General features: G+C 50.8%; 1 protein-coding gene across 1 annotated transcript; it reads right to left on the bottom strand.

Annotated features, from left to right (window-relative positions):
- Window positions 1-5,671: 5,671 nt before the first annotated feature.
- On the bottom strand, window positions 5,672-22,567 carry IL12RB1 (interleukin 12 receptor subunit beta 1). Its single transcript, XM_052643668.1, has 16 exons — window positions 22,507-22,567; window positions 21,336-21,398; window positions 20,313-20,430; window positions 19,746-19,915; window positions 18,386-18,525; window positions 17,941-17,974; window positions 17,092-17,214; window positions 16,251-16,333; window positions 15,170-15,407; window positions 11,754-11,921; window positions 10,936-11,073; window positions 10,277-10,432; window positions 8,460-8,594; window positions 7,190-7,295; window positions 6,804-6,885; window positions 5,672-6,049 (listed from the first exon to the last, which is right to left on the bottom strand). The coding sequence occupies exons 1-16, from the start codon at window positions 22,565-22,567 to the stop codon at window positions 5,672-5,674; spliced, it is 2,193 nt and encodes a 730-aa protein (XP_052499628.1).
- Window positions 22,568-22,779: the final 212 nt, after the last annotated feature.

The following is a 22,779-nucleotide window of genomic DNA, read 5'->3' as shown; positions in this document are numbered from 1 at the left end:
GATGGGAGCTACCCCGTGTCTGCCAGGAGGCCTCCCAGTGCGGAGACAGGGTTGGACGCCTGATGCCCCAACAGGAATTGATGGGGGGGTGGTGGGGAGGTCAACGCTGGCCGGAGGGAGAGGCTGCGCAGCAGCGAGGATGGGGAGAGACACCTCCAAGTGTGTATCTGTGTGTGTGTGTGTGTGTGTGTGTGTGCGCGCGCGCGTGTGTGGTTCAGTCACGTCCAACACTTTGCAACCCCATGGACCGTAGACCCCTAGGGGCCTCTGTGCAGGGGATTCCCCAGGCAAGAATTCTGGTGAGGGTTGCTATTTCCTTCTCCAGGGGATCCTCCTCACCTAGGGACCCAACCTGCTTCTCCAGCTTCTCCTTCATTGGCAGGTGGATTCTTTACCACTGAGCTACCTGGCAAGCCCGTGCCTGCAAGAGAGGGTGTCAAAGACAAGGAGAATTCTTAGATATGAACCTAAACGACAAGGGACCAAAGGAAAACACATAAATTGGACTCCGTGAAATTTAAGAGTTTTCTTTGATAAAGGACACTTAGGGGAGGGAGAAGCCAACCCACAGAATAGGAGAAAAGATTTGCAAATCATACATCTGACAAGAGATTAATATGCAGAATGTATGAAGAACACTCATAATTCGATAATAAAAAGAGAACCCAGTGAAAACTGGGCAAAAGACTTGAATGGCCATTTCTCCAGAGAAGATGTAGAAACGGCAATATGCACATGAAAAGATGCTCATCATCATTAGTCTTCAGGGAAATGCAAATCAAGCCCCCTGAGATACCACTTCACACTCACTAGGATGACCAGACTCAAAAAAAACAAAAACAAAAACAAAAACAAAAAACTTGGAAATAATAGATGTTAATGAGAATGTGGGGAAATAAGAGGCCCTCACATACTTCTGATGGCAATGAAAAATGTTCAGGCACTTTGGAAAACAATCTGGCAGTTTCTTAATCATTTAAACATAGAAGTACAATGTGATCAAATAATTCTGCTCCTAGGCATTTACCGAGAGAACTGAAAATAGGTTTTCACACCAACCCTTGTATGCATGTTCATAGCACCACTAGTCACAATTGCCAAAAGGTGGAAATAACCCAAGTGTCCATCAGTAGATGAATGGATAAACAAAATGCAGCCCAGCCATACAACGAAATATTACTCAGCCATAAAAAGAAATGAAGTGGGGAATTCCCCGGCAGTTGGTGAGGATTCCAAGCTCTCACTGCTGGCCTGGATTCAATCCCAGGTCTGGGAACTAAGATCTCGCGAATCTTGCAGTACAGGCAAAAAAAAAAAAGAAATGAAGTTCTGATATGCACTATAGCGTGGATGAAGCTCCAAAACACCAAGCTGAGTTTCTTTATCAAAAGAACAGACACAAAGGCCACATATTATATGATCCCATTTATATGAAATGTCCAGGCAAATCCATAGAGACAGAAGGCAGATTAACGGTGGCCTGGGGCTGGGAGAGTGGGAACGAGGGTGACTAGTCATGGGGTTAGGGTTTTCTTTTGCGGGTGATGGGAATGCTCTGGAACTAGACAGTAATAATGGTTCCATAACATTGTGCATGCCACTGAATTTTTCACTTTAAAAGCATAAGAGGACTTCCCTGGTGGTATAGTGGATAGGAATCCTCGTGCCAGTGCAGGGGACACAGGTTCGATCCCTGGTCCGGGAAGATTCCACATGCCTCAGAGCAGCCATGTCTGGGAGCCACCACCGCCGAGCTCACCCTCTAGAGCCCTCAAGCCTCAAATGTCCTCATGGCGCAGCTACTGTAGCCTGTGCGTCTGGAGCCTATGCTCCGCAACAAGAGAAGCCACTGCAATGAGAAGCCCGTGTAGGGGAACAGAGGGTAGCCCCACGTGCCGCAACTAGAGAAAGCCTTCGCACAGCAACAAAGACCCAGTGCCGCTTAAAAAATCAAGCAATCAGCCAATAAAAGGGTGAGGAAATCCCCCTGGGTCCCGGGGTTGGGGCTCTGTGCTTCCACTGCAGAGGGCATGGGTTCGATCCCTGGTCCAGGAAGATTCCATATGCCGCGGGCAACAGAATCCTATGAGCTGCAACTATGGAAGCCCATGTGCCTAGAGCCCATGCTGCAACGAGAGAAGCCACCACAATGAGAAGCCTGGGCACCGCAATGAAGAGCAGCCCTGTGCACTGCAACAGAGAAAGCCCTCCATGAAAGGGTGAACAGTGCGGTATGTGGATACAGCCTTAAAAAAAATAAAAGATGAATGGGCAAAGATGCACAGTTAGGGGAAGGGCATTTCATTTCAGGCCAAGGGCCTGGCATCTGCAGGGTGAGGGCAGGGTCTCATAATAGGCCAGGCCAGAGCTGGTCTGTGTCACCTCCTGCACCCTAGAGATCCCTGATATCCCAGCCCCATCCTGGCTCAAGGGAAGAGGCAGAGACAACATCTCTTTATGACCAAACTACCCAGAGGCTGCTGGAGTGACAGAAGAAGCAGGTTACCTGGGGAGGTAAACTGAGGCGGCCTGTCTCCCTGATGGAAACGTGCATCTTGACTCATGGGGGGATAAGTCTCTTTGTCTCTTGAGACCCTCCACTTCTCCTGCTCCAGAACCTCCCCTCCAACCCCCCACAAACTTAAGAATAAAAACTCTTAGGTCCTCAGGCCGCTGGAGGCTGTGACCTCTATCCCCACCCCCACCTATTCCCCACTGACCACATCTGCCACAGGGCCTTTGCTCCTGCTGTTCTGGCCTCTCTTCACCATTTGGCCCCAGCACCACCTCTTCCAGGAAGCCCTCCCTCACTTCTGTTCCTCGCACTTTCACTTGTCACTCGCCCAGGTTTATTGTAACTCTCTTTGTGATGATTAGATTAGCTTCTGTCCTCCCTACCCAACCAGGAGCCCCTCATGACTAGACCAGTTCTGACCTGTGCAGAACAGGAACTGGTATACAGTAGGAGCTTGAAACTGATTTCCTGAATCAAGGAAGGAAGGAAACTGTGAAACAGGGTCTACCACAGTCTTGATTCCTGGAACTGCTGGGAGCAGCTGAGGAATCAACACTCAGAGAAACCCTGGAATGATGAGGACACAGCAAGTGCTCAGTTAACTCTGGGCCGGGGCTCTGCTAAGTAGGATTGCCCAACCCATGGAGGTAGGGCCCTCAAGCCAGTGCCTCTACTGGACCTCTACTTGCCCTCTCCTATTACACAGATGGGCAAGTAGAGGTCCAGAGAGGAACTTCTTGTAGGTCATTTTCTAGCAGCAGAAACAGAGCTCAAAATGCCTTTAACAACAAGAAAACCAGAATTTTGGGCTTCAGGCATGGCTGGATCCAGGAACTAGGACGCTGTCTCTCTGTGTTGCTGTCCTTTCCAAAGCTTCTCTTCCAGGCATGTTCAACCTTCCCTGAACACAAGCAAGGTGTTCATTTTCTCCATTCATCTCAGCAAGAATTTCCAGTGCTGCTCCATAAATATCAAACTCCTAACTCCATGGACCCAGGGGGTTAATTTTCCAACTCCAAGGGCCACCTAAGTGGGTGCTGTGCTATTGATGGGTCCAATACTGGGTCCCATACTGGGACGGCCAGCATGGGGGCATTTAGCTCCCTGAAGGTTCCACTGTGTACATGTGTATGTTGGGTGAGGGAGAGGGGAACTCTGGACTTGAGGTGGGTAGCTCTGAGCCTCTGGGGGTCGGATCACTCTGGTCTTTCTCATGAGGCTGCTGACCCAGCATCCTCTCTATCCTGTCCACTTGGTCCTGCCACTGTCCAGGCCTCCTCCTCAGGCTGCAGCCCCGCCCTCAGGAATGAGGAGGGCTGATCTTCAGGGGAGGGTTTATCTAGCGGAGGGCACAGGTTGAGTACTTGGACCAAGTCTTCTATTTCCCCTTCCAGATGGAGAAACAGAAGACCCCAAAGAAGAAGGGCTCGACCCTACCGGCTGCCACACCTTCTTCATCCAGAGGTCTCATCTTTTGCCACAAAATTCAGTGGTTCTGAGTTTTAATCTCTATCCTGTCCGTGTTTAAAACCGGAAGAGTGTGTTTTGCAAACTCTCTGGGAGTTGGGAGGGGGCTGGGCGGACTGGGCATGGGGGAACACGCGCTGCTGCTGCCACCTGGTGGCCATGGAGGGAATCAGCACCAACTGGGTTAAGAATGAGGGAAGGTCTGGTCGGGAAAGTACCGGAAGCTATGGTTTCAGGGTGTGTCTGGGGAGTAAAAATTCTGCAGCGGGTGTTCGATGTCAGGATGAGAAGAATCCCAGGTCTCCGCTGGAGCCCTGGACAGAGGAATGGGGTTGGGGGCAACCAAGTCTCCTCCTGTTATTTATTTATTAAGCCTTAGACACCCCCCGCCCCAGCAGCTTGTGAGGTCAACATGATCATCACTCTTGCTTTATTTATTTTTTAATTTTTGGAGTTTAGGTGAATTTTATTCTAAATGGGGTAATAAAACTGAATAGTAACAAAAGCAGTTAACTATTAAATTTAATTACTGATTCAGTAAGTTTAAAATCCCATCCTTTTATTTTTTAATCCTATCGTTTTAAAACCACTCAATGATTTTTAATATTTAATACAATCAAACCTAGTGAAAGCTCTTTTTATCTAAACCTTTAAAATGACTGGAAAACTAAACCTTAATTCCCATTCATGACTGCATTGCACTCTTTGCTAATGCAATAATCTATATCTTCCTAAAGATGTTGCGGCTTATAGCAAGGTAGTTTCCTCCTCTCCACCCTAAGTTTACTGAATTTTCTCCTTAGTTTTCAGTTTTTCATTTTCTCCTACAATAACTCCATATTTCCCTTTCAATTTTTCCAGTTCTAGGCAAAGCAGCTCTATTTCTGGATTTTCTGGGGTAGCAGCTCCCGAGTGATGCTTAAAAAAAAAAAAAAAATCCAAAGCCCTATTAGGTTTCTCTGGTTCTTCGTATATGTCCAGGACCCCCAACTTTTCCAAGTACCTCTGGAACTGCTCAGCAGTTTTGTAATGAGATATAGTGACAGCAGCAGTGACCTCCTCATTTTATTATTTTTTTATTTTATATTTTCACCCCCACTTTACAGGCGAGACATCTGCGGTCAGGGAGGGGCCATCACCTCCCTCAGAATGTTTAGCCTTCTTTCCCCCACATCTGGGTCATCCAAGCCCGGAGACCCTGCAGTGCAACAGAGAATTTAGCACCCATATTCCCCATTCAGACAAGATGCCCAGCCCAGGATCTGGGATCAGCCTGAGCCTCTTTGGGGCCCCTTCAGTCTATCCCACACCCACTCAACAGGCCAACCACAGCACCCTGCTCCATGGATGCCAGGTCCTGGCCCTGGGCAGCAACTTCTGTTTCAAGGTGGTTTGCAAGGTTCCCACCATAGGATTGTGGCAGGTGGTGCTGGGCAGAGTCGGCGTCTAGGGAGGGCAGCGGCTCCAAAGCCTGGGGAGGGAGGATGGAGTCTGAGCCACTCGGCCTGGATTAGAGTCTTGCGTGTGTCGTGTGGCCCCAGGCCAGCCACTAGCCCTCTCTGAATCTCACTGAGGCTCACGGAAATAGGTCAATAGGACAGCCATATCGCTCAAGGGCATCATGTGAGTGTCTGGAAAAAACAGGCTGAGTGTGCAGTGAACAACAGCCAGCCATCCTGGCAGCAGTGGTCAGTCTTCTCTGTAAGAGGAGGCAGCTGTTCCTGTTTCTCCCTGCGAACCGAACCTGGGGGCCTGCCTCAGGCCCCCCAGGAGCAGCAGTGGGGGTCTAGCCACCTGGGCAAGGCTGTCCTCCACCAGACCGTCTTGCCAGCCAGGCCTCAGAGCCCCAGCCTCAGGGCATCCTTGCATCTGCTTCCTGTCCTTCAAGGGCAGCTCTGTGTCCGGGGCTGGCTTAGGGGCACGCAGAGGCAGCTCCATCTTCTCCTTGAGAGTCCCAAGTGTGCCCATGTCAGCTCCCTCGCCTTTTTCCCAGGATATATTCACCATCAGGGCCTCGTGTGGAGACACCTCCTCCGGGAAGTCTGCTGGGCTGGTCCACTGCCAAACCTGGAGGGGGAGGGCGGGGTCAAGGCTGTGGGCGGGGCCTTACTGCTCATCCACACAAGGATGGACTGGACCAGGTCCTTTCTGGCTAAATTCTCTAAAATCCTGAGGCCAATTCAAGGATCAATAGGAAGGGCTCCCCATTTCTCTTTGGAAAACTGTCTCTCTTCCTCTGATGAGTGATGTGGTTGGGCAGGGCAGTAGCCCCAGGCTGGTTCTTGCTGTCAGCGTGTGATCCTGGCCCAGTCAATCAGAGCATTCCAGCCCCCTGGTTCCAGTGATAGGCTCATGGATGGGCATGTGACCCAAGCTGGGCCAATCAGTGATGGCCCAGAATTTTGCGGCAGTTAATGGGAAAAAGGGATACCCTGTGTCCGCAAGAAGAAGGCTGAACCTGCCTGGAAAAGAAGCCTGCAGGGAAGCTAGCACCCCAGAGAGATGGAGTCCCAGTTCCTGGATCCAGCCATACCTGAAGCCCACAACCTTAGAATTTTTTTTCCATCAGGTTATGTTGTGAAGTCACTTGAGTTCTGTTTCTACTACTAGGAACTGATCCACATGAGGGTCACTTTGGGCTTCTATTTGCTTGTCTATAAAATAGGGTAGGTTTTTTTTTTTGTTTTTTTTTTTTTTGAGTCCTTGCACCAGTGGTTTGGAAAGAATAAAATGAGTTAATTCATGGCCATGACTCTTCAGAGCACTAATCCAGATATGGACCCAATAAACAATACTTGGAATTAGAAAGAGGGGCCCTTACCTGCTTTCCCTGGCTGCCAGAGAACTTGATGGCAGTGCTGGCACCAGGTGTGGGCAGGGGTGGGCACAGGTGCCTTACAGCCCTGGGGAGAGAGGGGAACTGGTCAGTGCTTCTGTCTGTTCTTACTTTTAAATTGTTCTGATTTATTTTTGTCATCTCCATTAGGTTACAATAAGGGGAGTGAAGATGTGGCTAAGGGGTCAGAGCAGAGGGAAACGGACAGACCCAGTTGAAATTCCAGCACTGTTGGATGCCCTGGGCCTGACTATCTGGGCCTCAGTTTCCTCATTTTGAAAGTGGACATAAAAACCTCTTTGGGGTTAACAATTATTATTATTCATACTATCACTATTACAGATCATCTCAGGGGAGGGGGTGCAAGTTACCTGTTCAAGCTGAGGTACCCAAAGATTCCCAGGAGAAGGATGCTCACGAAACTCCCCAAAGATGCGAGGAAGATGGACAAGTCGGACAACTCAGAAACCTGGACTTCTAGGAGCAGAAGAGCTTGGGCTGAGGGAGACACACCTTCTGCCTCTCGTTGAGGCGGGCACTGGCAGGGGCGGGCCCTCCATCCACTCACTGCTGACCCTGGCGCAATGCGAGCCGCTCCGAGCCTCAGTTTCCTCCTCTGGGAAGTGGGGCCCGGCCTGCCCTGTGACTGCGGGATAAAACCCTGCACACACTAAGTGCTCAGGACACCGTAGGGCCAATCACCCGCAGGTGGGGCTCGTGCGGTGGCCCCCCTGGACCCAGACCTGCCCACCACACACCTAGTCTGACTCACTGCTTCTTTTATAACCAGATTCCACTGCAAGGACAACAGGTAGGGACTATGGCAAGAACAGGGGTCATTCGGTCCCCAAATCTTCCACTTCCACATGCCCCAAGACAACAGAGCCCACCGACTTCCTTATGCTTGCGATGAGAGATGTTCATTCATATTCATTCATTCCCTCAATAAATACCCACCCCTGCGCTCTCCCTCTCCCCAGTAGCTCCAAGGTTGGGGGAGGCAGAGCCCAGAAAGACACCCCCACCTGCTCCCAAGGTGTCAGGCCAGGTAGGTGGGGCAATCACAGCTGGAGGGGAGGGGGATGCCCCAGGAGGAAGCCTGGAAGGCTTCCTGAAGGAGAGAGCGTTTGAGCTGAATTATGAAGGATGAATAGGAGTTTGACAAGGAGGCCAAACATTCTAGGCAGAGGCCTGCAAGGGCAAGAACATGGGAGTGTGAGAAAAGATTTATGGGAAGAAGATACAGCAGAGGAAGCTGGTGAAGGAGGTGGGAGCAGGTCAGCCTGTGACTTGCTCCTGAGGGAGATTCATGGGGAGCAACGGAAATTTGGAGGGTCAGGGCAGAAATCCTTCTTGATGTGGGATGTGGGGCAGTGCATGCTGGGTGAATACAGGGTGCACCTCCCACCCTCCTCCAATCCGGCTTCCCTGGGGGCTCAGATGGTAAAGAATCTGCCTGCAGTGCAGGAGACCCATGTTCTATCCCTGGGTGGGGAAGATCCCCTGGAGAAGGAAATGGCAACCCACTCCGGTACTCTTGCCTGGAGAATCCCATGGACGGAGGAGCCCGGCAGGCTACAGTCCACGGGGCTGCAAAGAGTCGGACAAGACTGAGTGACTGTCACTCACTCCCTCACTCACCAATGGTGAAATGTAGGGGCTGGCTCCAGGCGCCCCTCCACTTGGCTGTGTCTGCGCGAACCTGCACCTTGTAAGCTGTGCCAGCCCGCAGGCCTTGGAGGGTGACCTGGGTCTCTGTGGGCTTCACGTGCAGCTCTGTGAACAGGAGGCAGCCGTGAGTCCGCAGACCCCCTTTATTCTGGGCTCCGCCCTGGGAGGTGAGGATGGCAGTGGGCACTCACAGAAATTTTGTGGAAAACTCTTCCCTAAATGCACCCGTTCACCTCAAGTTTATTTGGAAAACTATTCTTCATCAAAATCTTCAGCAAATGATGCTGTTTTTCTCAAATTCTGACCAATATGCCCTTCCCCCACTCCTAGCCCATCTCTGCCAGCCACATGTGCCTTCTCCTCAGAGCTCCCTAAAGGCATCAGGTCCCATCGTCAACCTCAGGGCCTTTGCACTGACACCCTGGCCACGTTTACCCTTTCCCCGGATGACTACATGATTTCCTCCCTCACCTCTTTCCCATCTTTCAGGTCAGGGCCAGGGTTACCTTTGTCTAAGTTGTTCCCTGCCCAGTGTCCCCAGCAACTCAGCACACAGTAGGACCTCAACAAGTGTTTGTGGAATGGGCTGACTTAAAAAAAAAAAGCACCTTATAAAAATCTTTAAAATGAGAATACAGTTGGTGGTGGTTGTCCAGAAGAAAAAAATTCCTAGAACCCTAAATCCGTATTCTTTGTAAATATCCAAGAGGACTATTCTCCAAAAGAAATTTCAGGGAAGTCGGTACATTTGGCCAAATGGGCAGTTGGTGCATGAATCTTCAGCAATTTGGCTTTTGGCAAATCAGTTTTCAGCAAATGGGGCTGTTTCTGGCTGTGCCGGAATGCATCACCAACTCCCATTAGGCTTCATTTATCCCCTCTAAATCCACCTGTTGGAGATGCAAGAGATGAGTGTTCCATCCCTGGGTTGGGAAGATGCCCTGGAGTGGGAAATGGCAACCCACTCCAGTACTCTTGCCTGGAGAATCCCACGGACAGAGGAGCCTGGCGGGCTACGTACAAAGAGTCGGACACAACCGAGTGACTGACAGAGCCTGCAGGAGTGCGCACACTCCCTCCAAACATCACAGGGTGGCCAGACTGGAGGCAGGGTGTCTATGTCTGAATCTGGAGAGCCCCTATCCCCCATCCCCCATCCCCATCCCCCACCCCATCCCCCATCCCCCTCCCCCACCCCCTCCCCCCCCTCCCCCATCCCCATCCCCCACCCCTATCCCCCACCCCTATCCCCCATCCCCCCATCCCCCCTCCCCTCCCTTTGGCATCCTGCCTTGCCCTGTGCTGGGCTTGTGCTGAGAAGGCAGGAAGTAAAGCCACGGTCTTGTTAGCCTGGCCTGTTGCTGCAGGAGATGGATGGGTGAGGCTGTATCTGCAAGGCTGTGCTAACCAGTGGGAGAATGAGGCTCCCAGTGCAGGAAATGACAGGAAGATCCAGCCTTGGTGAGACCTGCCCTGTACATCCTCATTTCTTTCCCACTTATGGGGCAGGAAGGGGCACCTGAGTTCAAATCCAGACTTGCTTAACCTTTGGGCAGCTGAATCCCTCTGCAGGCCTCAGTTTCCCCGTCTGTAGAATGGGGACAGTCATTCCTGCTCCATGGGAGTTGCCATCAGGGCCAATCAAATGATGAGTCCAACTCTATCATTTTATGGGTGAGGAAACCAAGGCCCGGAGAGGGACAGTGAGGTGCCCAGGGTCACACAGCAAGGCAGACTCCAGCCCAGACCCCTTCCTCCCCCAGCCAGGCCCGTGCAGCCTCACCTACCAGACGCTTGGTTGCTGTCCTCCTCCTGGAAGTACACAACGTACTCCTTCAGGACGCCAGGGCAGGTGCTCAGCAGAGATGGTGTCCAGTCCACAGACACCGAATCCTGGCTGAGCTTCCTCACCGACACGTGCTGTGGGCTTCCGGCCTCTGAGGCTGCAATCACACCACAGCCATGGTCACTTCCTAGGGTGCTGGCTCAGCATGTTCTGCCTGCCCAGCTGGTACCGTCCAGAGACCCAGGGAGCCGTGACCACCAAGTCAAGTGGGCCTGGGTTCAAATCCTCGCCGCACTACTCTGGTACCATCACTTCCCCTCTCTGAGCCTCAGTTTTCTTACTTATAAAATGGAGCAGTGCCTCTTTGGGTGTCTTAGAAGTCGACTGAGTTGACTTTTTTGGGGGTTTTTTTTGCCTTTCCATGAGGCATGTGGGATCTGAGTTCCTGAGCAGGGATTGAACCCACACCCCCTGGAGTAGAAGCAGAATCTTAACCACTGAACCACCAGGATGTCCTGACTGAGCTGACTTCTAAGTGTCTGGCTCTTGGCCAGCACCTGATAGGAGTAGGTGCCTCTAAATGGTATTGCCCATTCCTTATACCCAAGGACCGCTGCTGAGTCCCCAGAGGAGGCCACCCTGCAGGACTGGGCCACTCACCATTGCCTCCAAAATGGTAGGTGGACACGACTGTAGACCACGAGGTTAGCTTCTCCGGGTGTGCAGAGGCAAAGATGGTGATGCGGTAACATGCCTTCTGTGCCAGTGCCCCAGATTCTTGGCTCCAGCTGTGAGTTGCTGGAAGGATTAGCAAGGGTCAGCCCAGTAAATAGATTGTGTCCCCACCTTTGCACCTGTGCCATCTACCAGGAACTTTCAGAGCACTCCTACTCATGCCTCAAAACACTTGCACCAATGTGCCTTCCTCCAGGATTCCTTCATTTTGCCCTCTCCCAAAGCATCCCCACCTTCTCCAGCACAGCTCTTACTCCATGGTGCCAGGGATGGCTGTGTCCAGCCTGTCTCCTCTGGCTGGAAGCTCTTGGAGGGCCAGGCTAAGACTGAGGATTTTGGGGGACCCAGCAAGAACAGGGCAGAGAGCAAGAGGCTGCCTAGGCCATTCAGCACCCCCTCTTTCCCTCCAGAGGCCTCATTAATTTGCCACTAGCATCTTGCTAGTTGCCACCTTTCCTGGCACCAGTGAGTGTTCAACAAACACCCTGGGACGTGAGACTCATTTCCTGCCAGGGTGCAACCTGCCCAGGGCTGAGCCCTGGCAAACCAGGGCTGCAGCAGGAAACTCCAGACTTGCGTGAGTAGGAGGGCCTCACAGGTCTTGGCCTGTCCCCACTTCTGTGTGACCTTGAGCAAGCAGCAAGACCTCGCTGGGCCTCAGATACCCCACATGGAGGATGCCTGTAAGTGTGAGCTGACTGGGAGCTCTAATGGAGGATGCAGGGTAACCAATACTACCGTACCCATTCCAGCAGCGTCTGGGTCCTGGGGTGCCGTCACGATGCAGGCGGCAAGGTTCTCCTCCTGGCCCTGGAGCTGCCACTCAATGCAGTACCTCATTCCCTGGGCCCGGGCTGGCCAATGTATGGTGGTCCCGTTGGCTCCGGCACTGATATTCAGAAGCCCTGGTTCTGGAAGAAAACAAGGGAGGCACATCAGACCTGCGATCTTATGCCCCGCCCCCAACCACCCACCCAAGGCTCTGAGAGCCGATCCCACTCTCCTGACAAACTCTAACCCCCAGGGGGCCCGGAGTGTTTGGTTCTGACTCTCTCCCCACGCTGGGGGCTGCCGAGTTGACGGCTGAGTACCAAGGGGACAGCAGCGGCCGTTTGAATGAACCGAGTCCTCCCCCAGGCTGACCACGGTTCTCTGCCAGGATGCCTACCATCAGAGCTCCCTATGCTGCCACTTCTACCCTGCCAGGCTGGTAAGCAGACGCTCCAGCAGATGCCTGGCCGCCCACCACCCGCCTCGCGCTGCCGCAGTGGGTGGCTTGGTGGGGGAGGGGCCTCCTCCTCGGACCAGCGCTCAGAGGACACACCCACTCAGCCCTCTGGGGCTCATCTCTGCCACTCCCTACAACAAGCGTAGCAGCACCAGGCTGAGAGGTGGGTACTGCTTCCAGTTCTAGAGAGAACAGCTATCACTGATTGAGTTCTGACTGTATGCATCAGGCCAGGGCTGTTTTACAGTCACCATGATCAATGATATAAATCATATCAATATCATGCCACATCATATCAAATTATATCAATGATATGAAAACTGAGGCTCAAAGACAGAGAGCCACCAGCTCAAGGTCACATAGCAAGGCCATGGCCCAAACCAGACGAGGAACTGACAGACTCTCTGATGTGCCACCCTGGCAAGTGGCTGCATCTGTCTGAGCCTCAGTCATCCCATCTCTGAAATGGGCATCATCGTAACCACCCTACTGGGTGCTCAGCAGGATCATGAGTAAGGTGAAACAATCAGGGCACTTATCTCAGGCATGAAATTTAAGGAGGTGTCAAAGAATTCGGTTATCAGTATCAATGCTCTTTTAATGCAATATTTTTTAAAGATAGAAATGAATGGAAAAATATGTACTGAGTACTATTCAGGGTTGCCAAACAATGGAAACAGCTTAAATGTTCATCAGTGGAAAAACAGATAAAGGAAATGTGGCCTGTCCACACAGCGAAATATCACTCAGCCATAAAAAAGAATGAAGCACGACACGCGATACAATGTGGTTGAATCTTGGAGACATCAGGCTGAGTGAAAGAAACCAGACACAAAAGATCACAAAGCATGTGATCAGTTTCTATGAAAAAGCCCATGAAAATCCACAGAGAAAGGAGAGCAGTGATAATCAGAGGCTGGGGGAGGGCATGGGAAGGCACTGCTAATGGGGACAGGGTCTCCTTTTGGGGGTGATGAGATGTCTGGAACTAGATGAGGTGAAACGCTGTGAATGTGACTAGTGCACCAAAGTGTGCTTGTTAACATGGTTCATTTTGACATGTGAACCTTTCCTCAATAAAATATGTGTATATATATACACATAAATCTTGATTTTTTAAATTTTAGATTTATTTTTTATTGGGGTAATGCTGGTTTATACTGGAGAAGGCAATGGCACCCCACTCCAGTACTCTTGCCTGGAAAATCCCATGGACGGAGGAGCCTGGTGGGCTGTAGTCCATGGGGTCGCTAAGAGTTGGACACGACTGAGCGACTTCACTTTCACTTTTCACTTTCATGCATTGGAGAAGGAAATGGCAACCCACTCCAGTGTTCTTGCCTGGAGAATCCCAGGGACGGGGGAGCCTGGTGGGCTGCTGTCTATGGGGTCGCAGAGAGTTGGACACGACTGAAGTGACTTAGCAGCAGCAGCAGCAGCTGGTTTATAATATATGTTTCATGAGTACAATATTATATTTCAACTTCTGAATACCCTACTGTGTGCTCAACACAGAAAATTTAGTTTCCGTCTGTCACCATAGAGTTGATCCTCTTACCCCTCCCTCCCCCGTCTCTTCCCCTCTGGTAACCGCTACTTTTTTCTCTGCCTATGTGTTTGTTTTGGTTTGTCCATTTATTTATTTGGTTAGTCAGTTAGTTTGGTTTGTTGGTTGGTTTTTATATTCCACATCTGAGAGGAATTACAGCATGTCTGTCTTTCTCCATCTGACTTATTTCACTAAGGATAATACCCTCAAGGCCCATGCCTGCCGTCACAAATGCGAACATTTCACTGTTTTTACGGCTGAGCAGTTTTCCATTCTATACATGCACTATGTCGTTTTGCTCCATTGATGATCATTTAGGATGTTCCCATATCTTGGCTATTGTGAATAACGCTGCGATGAACATAGGGGTGCATATATTGTTTCCAGTTATGTTTTTCTTTTCTCTGGATAAATACACAGAATTGCTGGGTCATATAGCTCAGATGATGAAGAATCTGCCTGCAATGTAGGAGACCTGGGTTTGATCCCTGGGTTGAGAAGATCCCCTGGAGAAGGGAATAACTACCACTCCAGTATTTTTGTCTGAAGAATTCCATGGACAGAGGAGCCTGGCAGGTCCATGGGGTCGCAAAGAGTAAGACACGACTGAGCGACTAACACTTTCACTTTTCATGGTAGTTCTAGTCTTAATTTTTTGAGGAATCTACATACTGTTTTCCCTAGTGGCTGCACCAACTTACATTCCTACCAATAGTGTGCAAGGATTCCTTTCTATCCACATCATCGCCATTTATTTTTTCATTATATGTAAATATATGTATATATTAATATATGTATGTGCCTGCGTGCATGCTAAGTCGCTTCAGTTGTGGCCGACTCTGTGACCCTATGGACCATAGCCTCCCAGGCTCCTCTGTCCATGGGATTCTCCTGGCAAGAGTACTGCAGTGGGTTGCCATGCTCTCTTCCAGGGGATCTTCCCGACCCAGGGATCGAACCTGCATTGGCAAGCAGGTTCTTTACCACTAGCACCACCTGGAAAGCCCTTAATATATGTATGCCTGTATATAAAGTGAACAAATTGCCTAGATTTTAAATGAAGACAGGATCAATCCTGTTCTTGTACAACCCTGCCTCATTTGACACTCTGATCCTGCCCCTGGTCCCAATAAAACTTTATTTACAAAAACAAACATTTGACCTGAGCTGTAGTTTGCCCATGAGATTATTTTTTGAACTATTACATTATAACACTATGCCTTTTTAAAAACACTATGCATTTTTGATTACTAAGTTTTGATACGCTCCTAAATTAGACACCCCCTTAAATTTTTGTGCTTCGCTTGCCTCACCTAGTCTAGCTGAGGTTCAGAGTATGTGCTCAGCTCCAAGGGGCCCTCCCACCGCCCAGCCAAAGGCACCTGAGTGGATGCAGGCAGGAATGTGCCGTGTCTGATTGGGGCCGAGGCCAAAGCGATTCTGGGAAACGATGGTCAGATCGTAGGCAGCACCCGAGAGGACGAGCTTTCTCTTCAGGCGCAGAGTCTTCTTGGCCCTGGTCTTACATGGGCAGGACAGCATGTGGAGATGGATCTCGTAGGTCACCTCCATGCCAGGGTCAGGCCCAAGGCAGCCTTCCGGAAGCTCCAGTTGGGGCAGCTGTTATGAGTGTGAGAGATGGTTTTCTGGGGACCTGAACATGCTCCTTGTCCCCATGGGTTGACATCAGGATTCAGCCCATGAACACAGACTCATCCGTAGGCCCAGGTGATGACTTGAGCAAAAACTTACAAGCTAGTAAACCTCAACGCTGGCAAGACTGTTGGGAAACTGTCACGTTCACTGATTGTTGGTCTGGGCGAAGGGGGAAATAATTTGCCAAAACCCACTAAAAGCCAGGAAAAAAAAAAAAGTTTCCATCTTTGAATCCAATTACCTCAAGTCTGGAAATTTTTTCTAAGAAAAAGGATTCAACTTATAGGAAACCTAGGAAGAGAAGGAGCTTCCCTATAACTTTACTGTGACAGGTCACTAGGGATCTGGCTGAATTAATTATGGTGAAATCAGGGGTTGAAACATATGTTTTTGCCCTTGACTCAGGCAGGAGACTTTCCCTCTGTACCTCGGTTTCCTTCTCTGTAAAATAGGTATATTTGACTTACATACTTAATGAGTTGTTTGAGGGACTTCGAAGAAATTATCTCCCATCCAGACCAACTACAGTCAACTACTTCCTGGCCTCCCAGCTTCCACCTGAGCCCCCCACAATTTATTCTCCCGATGGCCACCCCAGGGAGCCTGCAAACACCTGAGTCCAGCCATATTCCTCAGCTCACACACCTACCATGGCTCCCGATTACCTTCAGATTTCAACCTACAGTCTTTCCTGTCTCAGTCACCTTCTCGGTTCATCTCCCTGAGCTTTACACATTTCCACTCTAGCCTCTGGTTTCCTTCTCCCTCTTCCCAGGCTAGCCCACAGCCCAATGACAACCCTGTTACCTGCTCATGCAAGGTCACCTGCCTCCTCCCATCTGGGCGAAGCTGCTCTACTGAGAACCTCACCTCAGCCTGTGGAGGGGTTTCTGCAATGAGACAGCAAGACGGTGACATTGAGGGTGGTGCCCTTGCTCACAACCTCCTGCAGACCCTGGATGGAGACATGGGGCCTTTTCCCTCCCTCCCATGAAACACGAGATTCCATGGGTTACATAGTTTTCAGAATCTGCAAACATGGAGATCCACCTCATGAGGGTGAATATACTTGATGCAATTGGCTAAAAATGGTTCAAATGGTCAATTTCATATCATGTCCTTTTCCAAAATACTACAGATTTTTTAGACAAATCTGGAAACAATGACTGGAGCTGTTTCCCAGCAGATACACTCTTGGGCTGGCAGGAGGAAGCTCCAGTTCAAACGGTGGGGGCCAAATATTGACAGTCACCCCATCTCTCCCTTGCACCCTCACCTTGGGCTACATCTCCACTCTGGAACTGCCCAGTCTCCAGCTTCCTGTGTTGTTTGGGAAAATCCATCTTCACAACACAGCTACATGCACCCATCAACTCCCTGTTCAGCTTTCAGAGAACAAACCCCACCAAACTAACCGGAAGGAGAGAAGGACTGAGAAATGTTTTCTCTTTAGATTACGGGCTGGCTGCATTTTATAAAGTGAAACTCGCTCACTGCCCTGTCACCTGGCACCAGTTTTCCCTAATTTCTCCCGCCACCTCGTTTCTAACGCCCATCACCTTATTGCTAACACTCACCACCTTACTTCTGATCCCACTACCATCTTTCGGATGCTTGTCTCCCTTCCTGTGGCCCAGGGTTTTCTCACCAGGGGGGATGCACACAGGGCTGCTCCAGCTGCTCCAGGGACCTCCGGGGACCCCTGGCCCCAGACGCCGCCGCAGCTGGAATTCCTGGGCCATGTCCATCTCCAAGGGGCAGAGGCATGACTCTGAGGAAAAGCAGAACAAACTTCAGGCCAAGGGGCAGTCCCACAGCTAGGAGTACCCGGAGCTTGGGATGGTCACTTAGCCACCATGTACATATCAAGCGCCAACTGCATGTGCACTTATTGAGCATCAACGGTGTCCGTGCACTTACTGAGTGCCAACTGTGTTCATGCATTTATTGAGAGGTAACTGCGTGCCAGACCCTGGGGACAGTCAGAATAGGCCAGGTCTTGTGCTCTGGTGCCTCAGGGATCACCCACTTCTTACACTGTCTGGGCTCTGAGTCTCAGCAATACCATTCCTTGGGATGTGACCTTGGCATTATTGGGCTTCTCAAGCCCAAGCCTGTGTTTCCTCCCCTGTGAAATGGGAATCATCCAATATTGAACTACAAGGGGGCACAAACAAGTCTACAAAGAATTTAGCACTGGGCCTACGACACAGTGGGGGCTTCTCCAGTGGCTCAGCAGTAAAGAATCTGCCTGCAATGCAGGAATTGCAGGAGATGCAGTTTTGATCCCTGAGTTGGGAAGATCCCATGGCAGAGGGCTTGGCAATCCACCCAGTATTCTTGCCTGGAGAATCCCATGGATGGAGGAGCCTGGTGGGATACAGTCCATAGGGTCGCAAAGAGTCAGACACAACTGAAGTGACTTAGCAGTAGCACACAGTGGGTGCCTAATTAATGCTAACTTGCTGCTGCTGTCATTATTCATTATTATTCTCACCGAAGCCAGCATCATCCTGACGTCCACAGTCACCCTAAAATGAGATCATATTTATACATGATTTTACATTTGGTGTTGAAAATATTAGTGAGCTCTTTTGAAATCTTCAACAATTATTTTGCTAAATGCCACATAGAGCCCTGGATTGGATCTGGGAACAGTGAGAGGACATCCTTGGAAAAGCAAATGAAGGATTTCCATGGTGACCCCGTGCTTAGGAATCCGCCTTCTAACTCAGGGGATGCAGGTTCAATCTCTGGTTTGTGTGAGCAAGGGCAGTCATAATCAGATCTTCAAGTCAGAGACAAACCCCAGAGGCTAACTATGGGGCAAGAGTGGAGGCCAGGTGGAAGGGGTGATAGATACAGAGACTGCAAAGCTGATGGGGGAAATGTGAAGGGGCCCTGTGCCCTGTGCAAACCGTTGATCTGGGGAATAAACTCACCAGCTTCCACGGGCTGCCAGGTGTGCGGTGCCGGAACTGTACCTCGGCACCATCCTGGCGGGCTGGGGTCTCCCACTCCATACGCAGCTTCCCTGCTGACTTGGACACCTTGATGTTTCCTGGGGGAGGGTCGTATTTAACTGGAAGCAGAGGTGGGGTTTGGGGAAGGGAAGCAGGTGTGTGTGAGTTGTTGGTTCTGAAAATCCCAGAAAACCTGCACGTGAGCCTCCTGGTCCAGAGAAAGCCCCAAGGCCCACCCTAGCAAGACCCCTCTACGCCTGGGGTTCTATGAGTCAGGGTCAAGATTTATACACAGGATCCTGTTAGTAAAAATATCTTTAAAATATTAATACTCATTGCTGGCAAAGCTCTGGTGAGACATACTTCTGTAAATTGCTGATGAGAGGGTAATCAACTGATTCAGTGTTCCTGGAGGACTACTGGGGAACTCTTGCTAAGTTTTTAAACTCACTTCAGGGAGCCTGACCTAAGGAGAGACATCTGTCACCCTTCCTGTCTTTTGGTCATATGGTGTTTGATTCTACCTCACGGCTTTGGCGCTTGCTGCCTGGACCACACTTCCCTATCTTTATTCCTGCTGGACCTTTTTTATCCTTCAAAGACTCAGCTTGAACCAGGGGCCTTCCTGATCTGCCAGCAATATCTCATCATGTGTAATGGTCATGCCCTGTCCATCACCCTACTTGAATCTGGGCTCCATGAAGCAGGGATAGGGTTGGGATTACGGTGAGGAGAGTGAGGCAGGGTTGTACAAATACAGGGTCAGATCCTCTCTTTATTTAAAATCTTGATATTTTGTTTGTCCTGGCTTCGTTTTTTTTTTTTTTTGCATCAATATCGATTTTTCTAAACATTGAATCATGATACCATTTATCTTGACTACTGAGATTTTTCGCCACTGCCCCTCCTTAAATTTTGTGGCCAAGGAGGGTGCCTCATTCACCCCTCCCTCATCCCAGCCCTGGGCTCTGACCTCCTTTGGCCTTGTCCGTGTCCTTTGTGACTGAGCGTGGCACACAGTGGCAGCTCAATACATCTAAACCAAGGGTGTGTTGTTGATTAACAAAAACAGATTTTAAAGACCCAACAGGATCTTGGGAGCATTACGGTATCAAGGAGAAACCAGAAGCTACCTAAATGTCCAGCAGGAGGGGATCGGTAAGGGGCCCATGAAAGACTGCCGAGTCATAGGGCAGTGTTGGATGGGAAAACAGCTGGCACTATCCAACCCCTTGCCAGAGACCCAGAATCCCCCGCACCCTGACTCAGGTCTTGGCTTGGGGACCAGAAGCTTCTCTGGGTGAGGAGAGGGTCATGGGGAGGAGAGCAGGGTGCTGACCCGAGCTGTAGAGGTTCAGGGTAACATTGGGGGACTTCTCTGTCCGGTTGGCGGCCCGGGATTCCACCCAGAGAGTGACATTGTGGAGCACGGATATGCCATCCTGGTCGGAGAACTGCAGCTTGGTGGCCGAGCCTGTGGCAAAGTAGCAGCAGCGGCCAGACTGGAGGCTGCAGGAAGGAAGGTGTTGGCGCTGAGTCTCGGCGGCCGCAGTGGATGACGTACATCACATCCCACTGTCCTTTCCTGCCCCTTTCACCTCCCCTCCCCAGCCTGGGGGCTTCTCGGGGATCAGCCTGGGACTAAGGGTTTTAGAGGACCCCAGAATCTCCTAACAAGGCCTGTCACAGAGGGAAGGAAGAAATGAATGGGTGGATGAGTGAATAGAAGTATGAGTCAGTGAGAGGGAGAGGATGAAGGAAGGACAGAGGGGTCCTAACTGCTGCCCAAACTGGGTACCCACCTTGCTGAGCTCCCACAACACAGAGCCCCAGCTGAGGCCCAGGAAAGGGGCACAGATCCTGAGAGCAGAGGCGGGGGTTGCGGAGCAAAGGGTAGGGTCCTCACCAGCATCTGAGGAAGTGGCTGACTCCAGCTGCAGGGCCCTCATACTCCCAGGAACATTCATAACCAGCGCTGCTGAACAACCGGTAGCAGCTCAGGGCCCGGGGGCCTGAAGCTGAGCCTGGAGGTTTGAGAACAGACTACAGTGTCAGGAAGGGGGTGTCCCCAAACTGACACAACTCAGGGAGGTATCTTCGTGACACATGTAACCCAGTAGGACCTCAGCTTAAACGCGCTGTGGCTTCCAGCACCTTCCACTGCCCTTCCCACCTGTCTCCTGCCATCTCCACAGCACTTCCTGCTCCAGCCACTTCAGCCTCCTCCCTGGTGTTCAAACATATCAGACTCGCTCCTACCTTGGGACCTTCGCATGGGCTGTGCCCTCTGCCTGAAATGCCCTTGCCCCAGATCGTCGCATTCCAATTTCTCCTTCAGAGTCACCGCCTCAAACACTAGGTTATTTGAAGCAGTCCCTTCCCTCTCCACCTCCCATTCTGCTCTGTTTATTTCATAGCATATCACTATACACAGGATACACATTAGTGTGACTGTCGTCCGCCCCCTGCACTAGGCTGTGGCCCCAGGAGGACAGCTGGGTTCGCAGCTGATTCCTTCACATCCAGGACCATGTCTGCACATAGTAACTGTTCAGTAAATATTTCTTGAACGAAAGAATAGATGAAATGCCTGCCCAGGGGCAGATTAGTGAATTTGTTATAAGCATGAGTGTTCCAGCGATGCTTGCTTCGGGGGAGGCAAAATGTTTAGCAGCTGCTTAACCCCCATGCTGACCAGTTGGGACAGACACAGACACAGTCCTGTGACTCTGTTAGGGGGCAGACAAAGCTTACAGAGGTGGATGACTGCACTGAGTTTGATGAGGACAGGCTGTCAGGATGTCAGGTCAGGGCTCCCAAGACCCCAGACTTTGGCTGAGCAGGAAGGAGCTAAGGGAGGGGCTGCTAGGGAGGAGTCAGTCAGAGCCCAGCAGCAGCCCTCCCTCCCACGATGGGGAACTGCCCAGACCTGAGTCTGCATCTGGGTATGGTGGGTTCTGAAAACAGCATCCGATGGTACCGCAGGCTTCAGCTGCAAAGGCAATGAAGAGGTAATGGCAGTCTCAGCCTTTCACTGCCGACGGAGAGGCGCTCACCCAGGGATCATCCTCACACCTGTCCACTTTCCCATCTATGCACCCCCCACCCATCCATCCAGCTTTCTATCCATCCAGCCATCCTCCCATCCACTTATCTATCCATCCAGTCATCTATCCATCTTTCCATCTACCCGCACGTCCATCATCCATCCACCCACCCACTCACCTATCCATCCATCCATCCGTCCATCCATCCACTCATCTATCCATTTACTCACCCATCCACTCATCTGCCCATCCATTCGTCCATCCATTCACCCATCTGCTTCTCAGGCTGCTCTTCTAAAGCAACTCGGTGTCCTCTGCCCCCTCCCTTTTGCTGGTCTCTAGGCCTGCCTGACCTCCAAAAGTCCCAAAACCTTGCTGATCTCCAGCTTACAGAGAGGCAAACTGAGGCACAAGGAAGTTATCCAAGTTTATGGGACAGCAGAGTCGGGATGAGAGTCCAAACTTGGCTCTTAGAAAGGGCTGGGTCCTTTCCCGTTGGATTCCACAAGATGGAGAGAGAGTATGTGTGTTACATACACCAGATAGATATCTATTATGTACATACTTGCTTTTTATCCCTTCTTTAGCTACTCCTCACTAAACTCTGGCAAGTGGGAAAGATTCAGAGATTTAGCCCACTCCACCCTGGTAGCTCAGCTGGTAAAGAATCTGCCTGCAGTTCAGGAAACCCTGCTTCGATTTCTGGGTCAGGAAGATCCCCTGGAGGAGGGCATGGCAACCCACTCCAGTATTCTTGCCTGGAGAAGCCCCAGTGGCAGCAGAGCCTGGCGGGCTACAGTCCACGGGGTCACAAAGAGTGGGACACGACTGAGTGACCAAGCACGAAGTACAAAAGACAAAATCCAGACCGGAGAGGAAACGCCCAAGTCTGACATTAGAAGTCCTAATTACTAATGTCCCATTTGACAGAGGGAAAGACTGAGGCACAAAGACACGGAACCAACCCTGGAACCGAGGCCACTAGCCCTCCACATACACACAACCCCACCACCCCCAACAAGAAGAGGTGAATTGTCAGGGTAGGGGACTCACCGCCCTGTCTGTGGCACAAGAGGAGAAGGAGGGCAACCAGCCTGAACCCCCATTGTCCCATCCGGTCCTTGAAGAGAGCAGCAGTCCCAGATGAACTTCTGTGCTGCCGGTGAGGCCCTAGCCACCAGGTCCTTCCTCACCCGGGAACACGCTGAAGCTGATAAAGAAAGACTAAAGAGATTAAAAAAAAAAAAGTTATGAAACACAGCCCCTCCCAGGGCAAGTCAAAATGAAAGAGAAACCCAGGAAGTCAGCTTGGGGGTGGTGGCCTCA

This window comes from Budorcas taxicolor, chromosome 7 (assembly GCF_023091745.1).
Source record: "Budorcas taxicolor isolate Tak-1 chromosome 7, Takin1.1, whole genome shotgun sequence".
NCBI classification, from domain to species: domain Eukaryota; kingdom Metazoa; phylum Chordata; class Mammalia; order Artiodactyla; family Bovidae; genus Budorcas; species Budorcas taxicolor.
The sequence above is the reverse complement of the archived record's forward strand: the minus strand, read 5'-3'. Positions and strand labels throughout refer to the sequence as shown.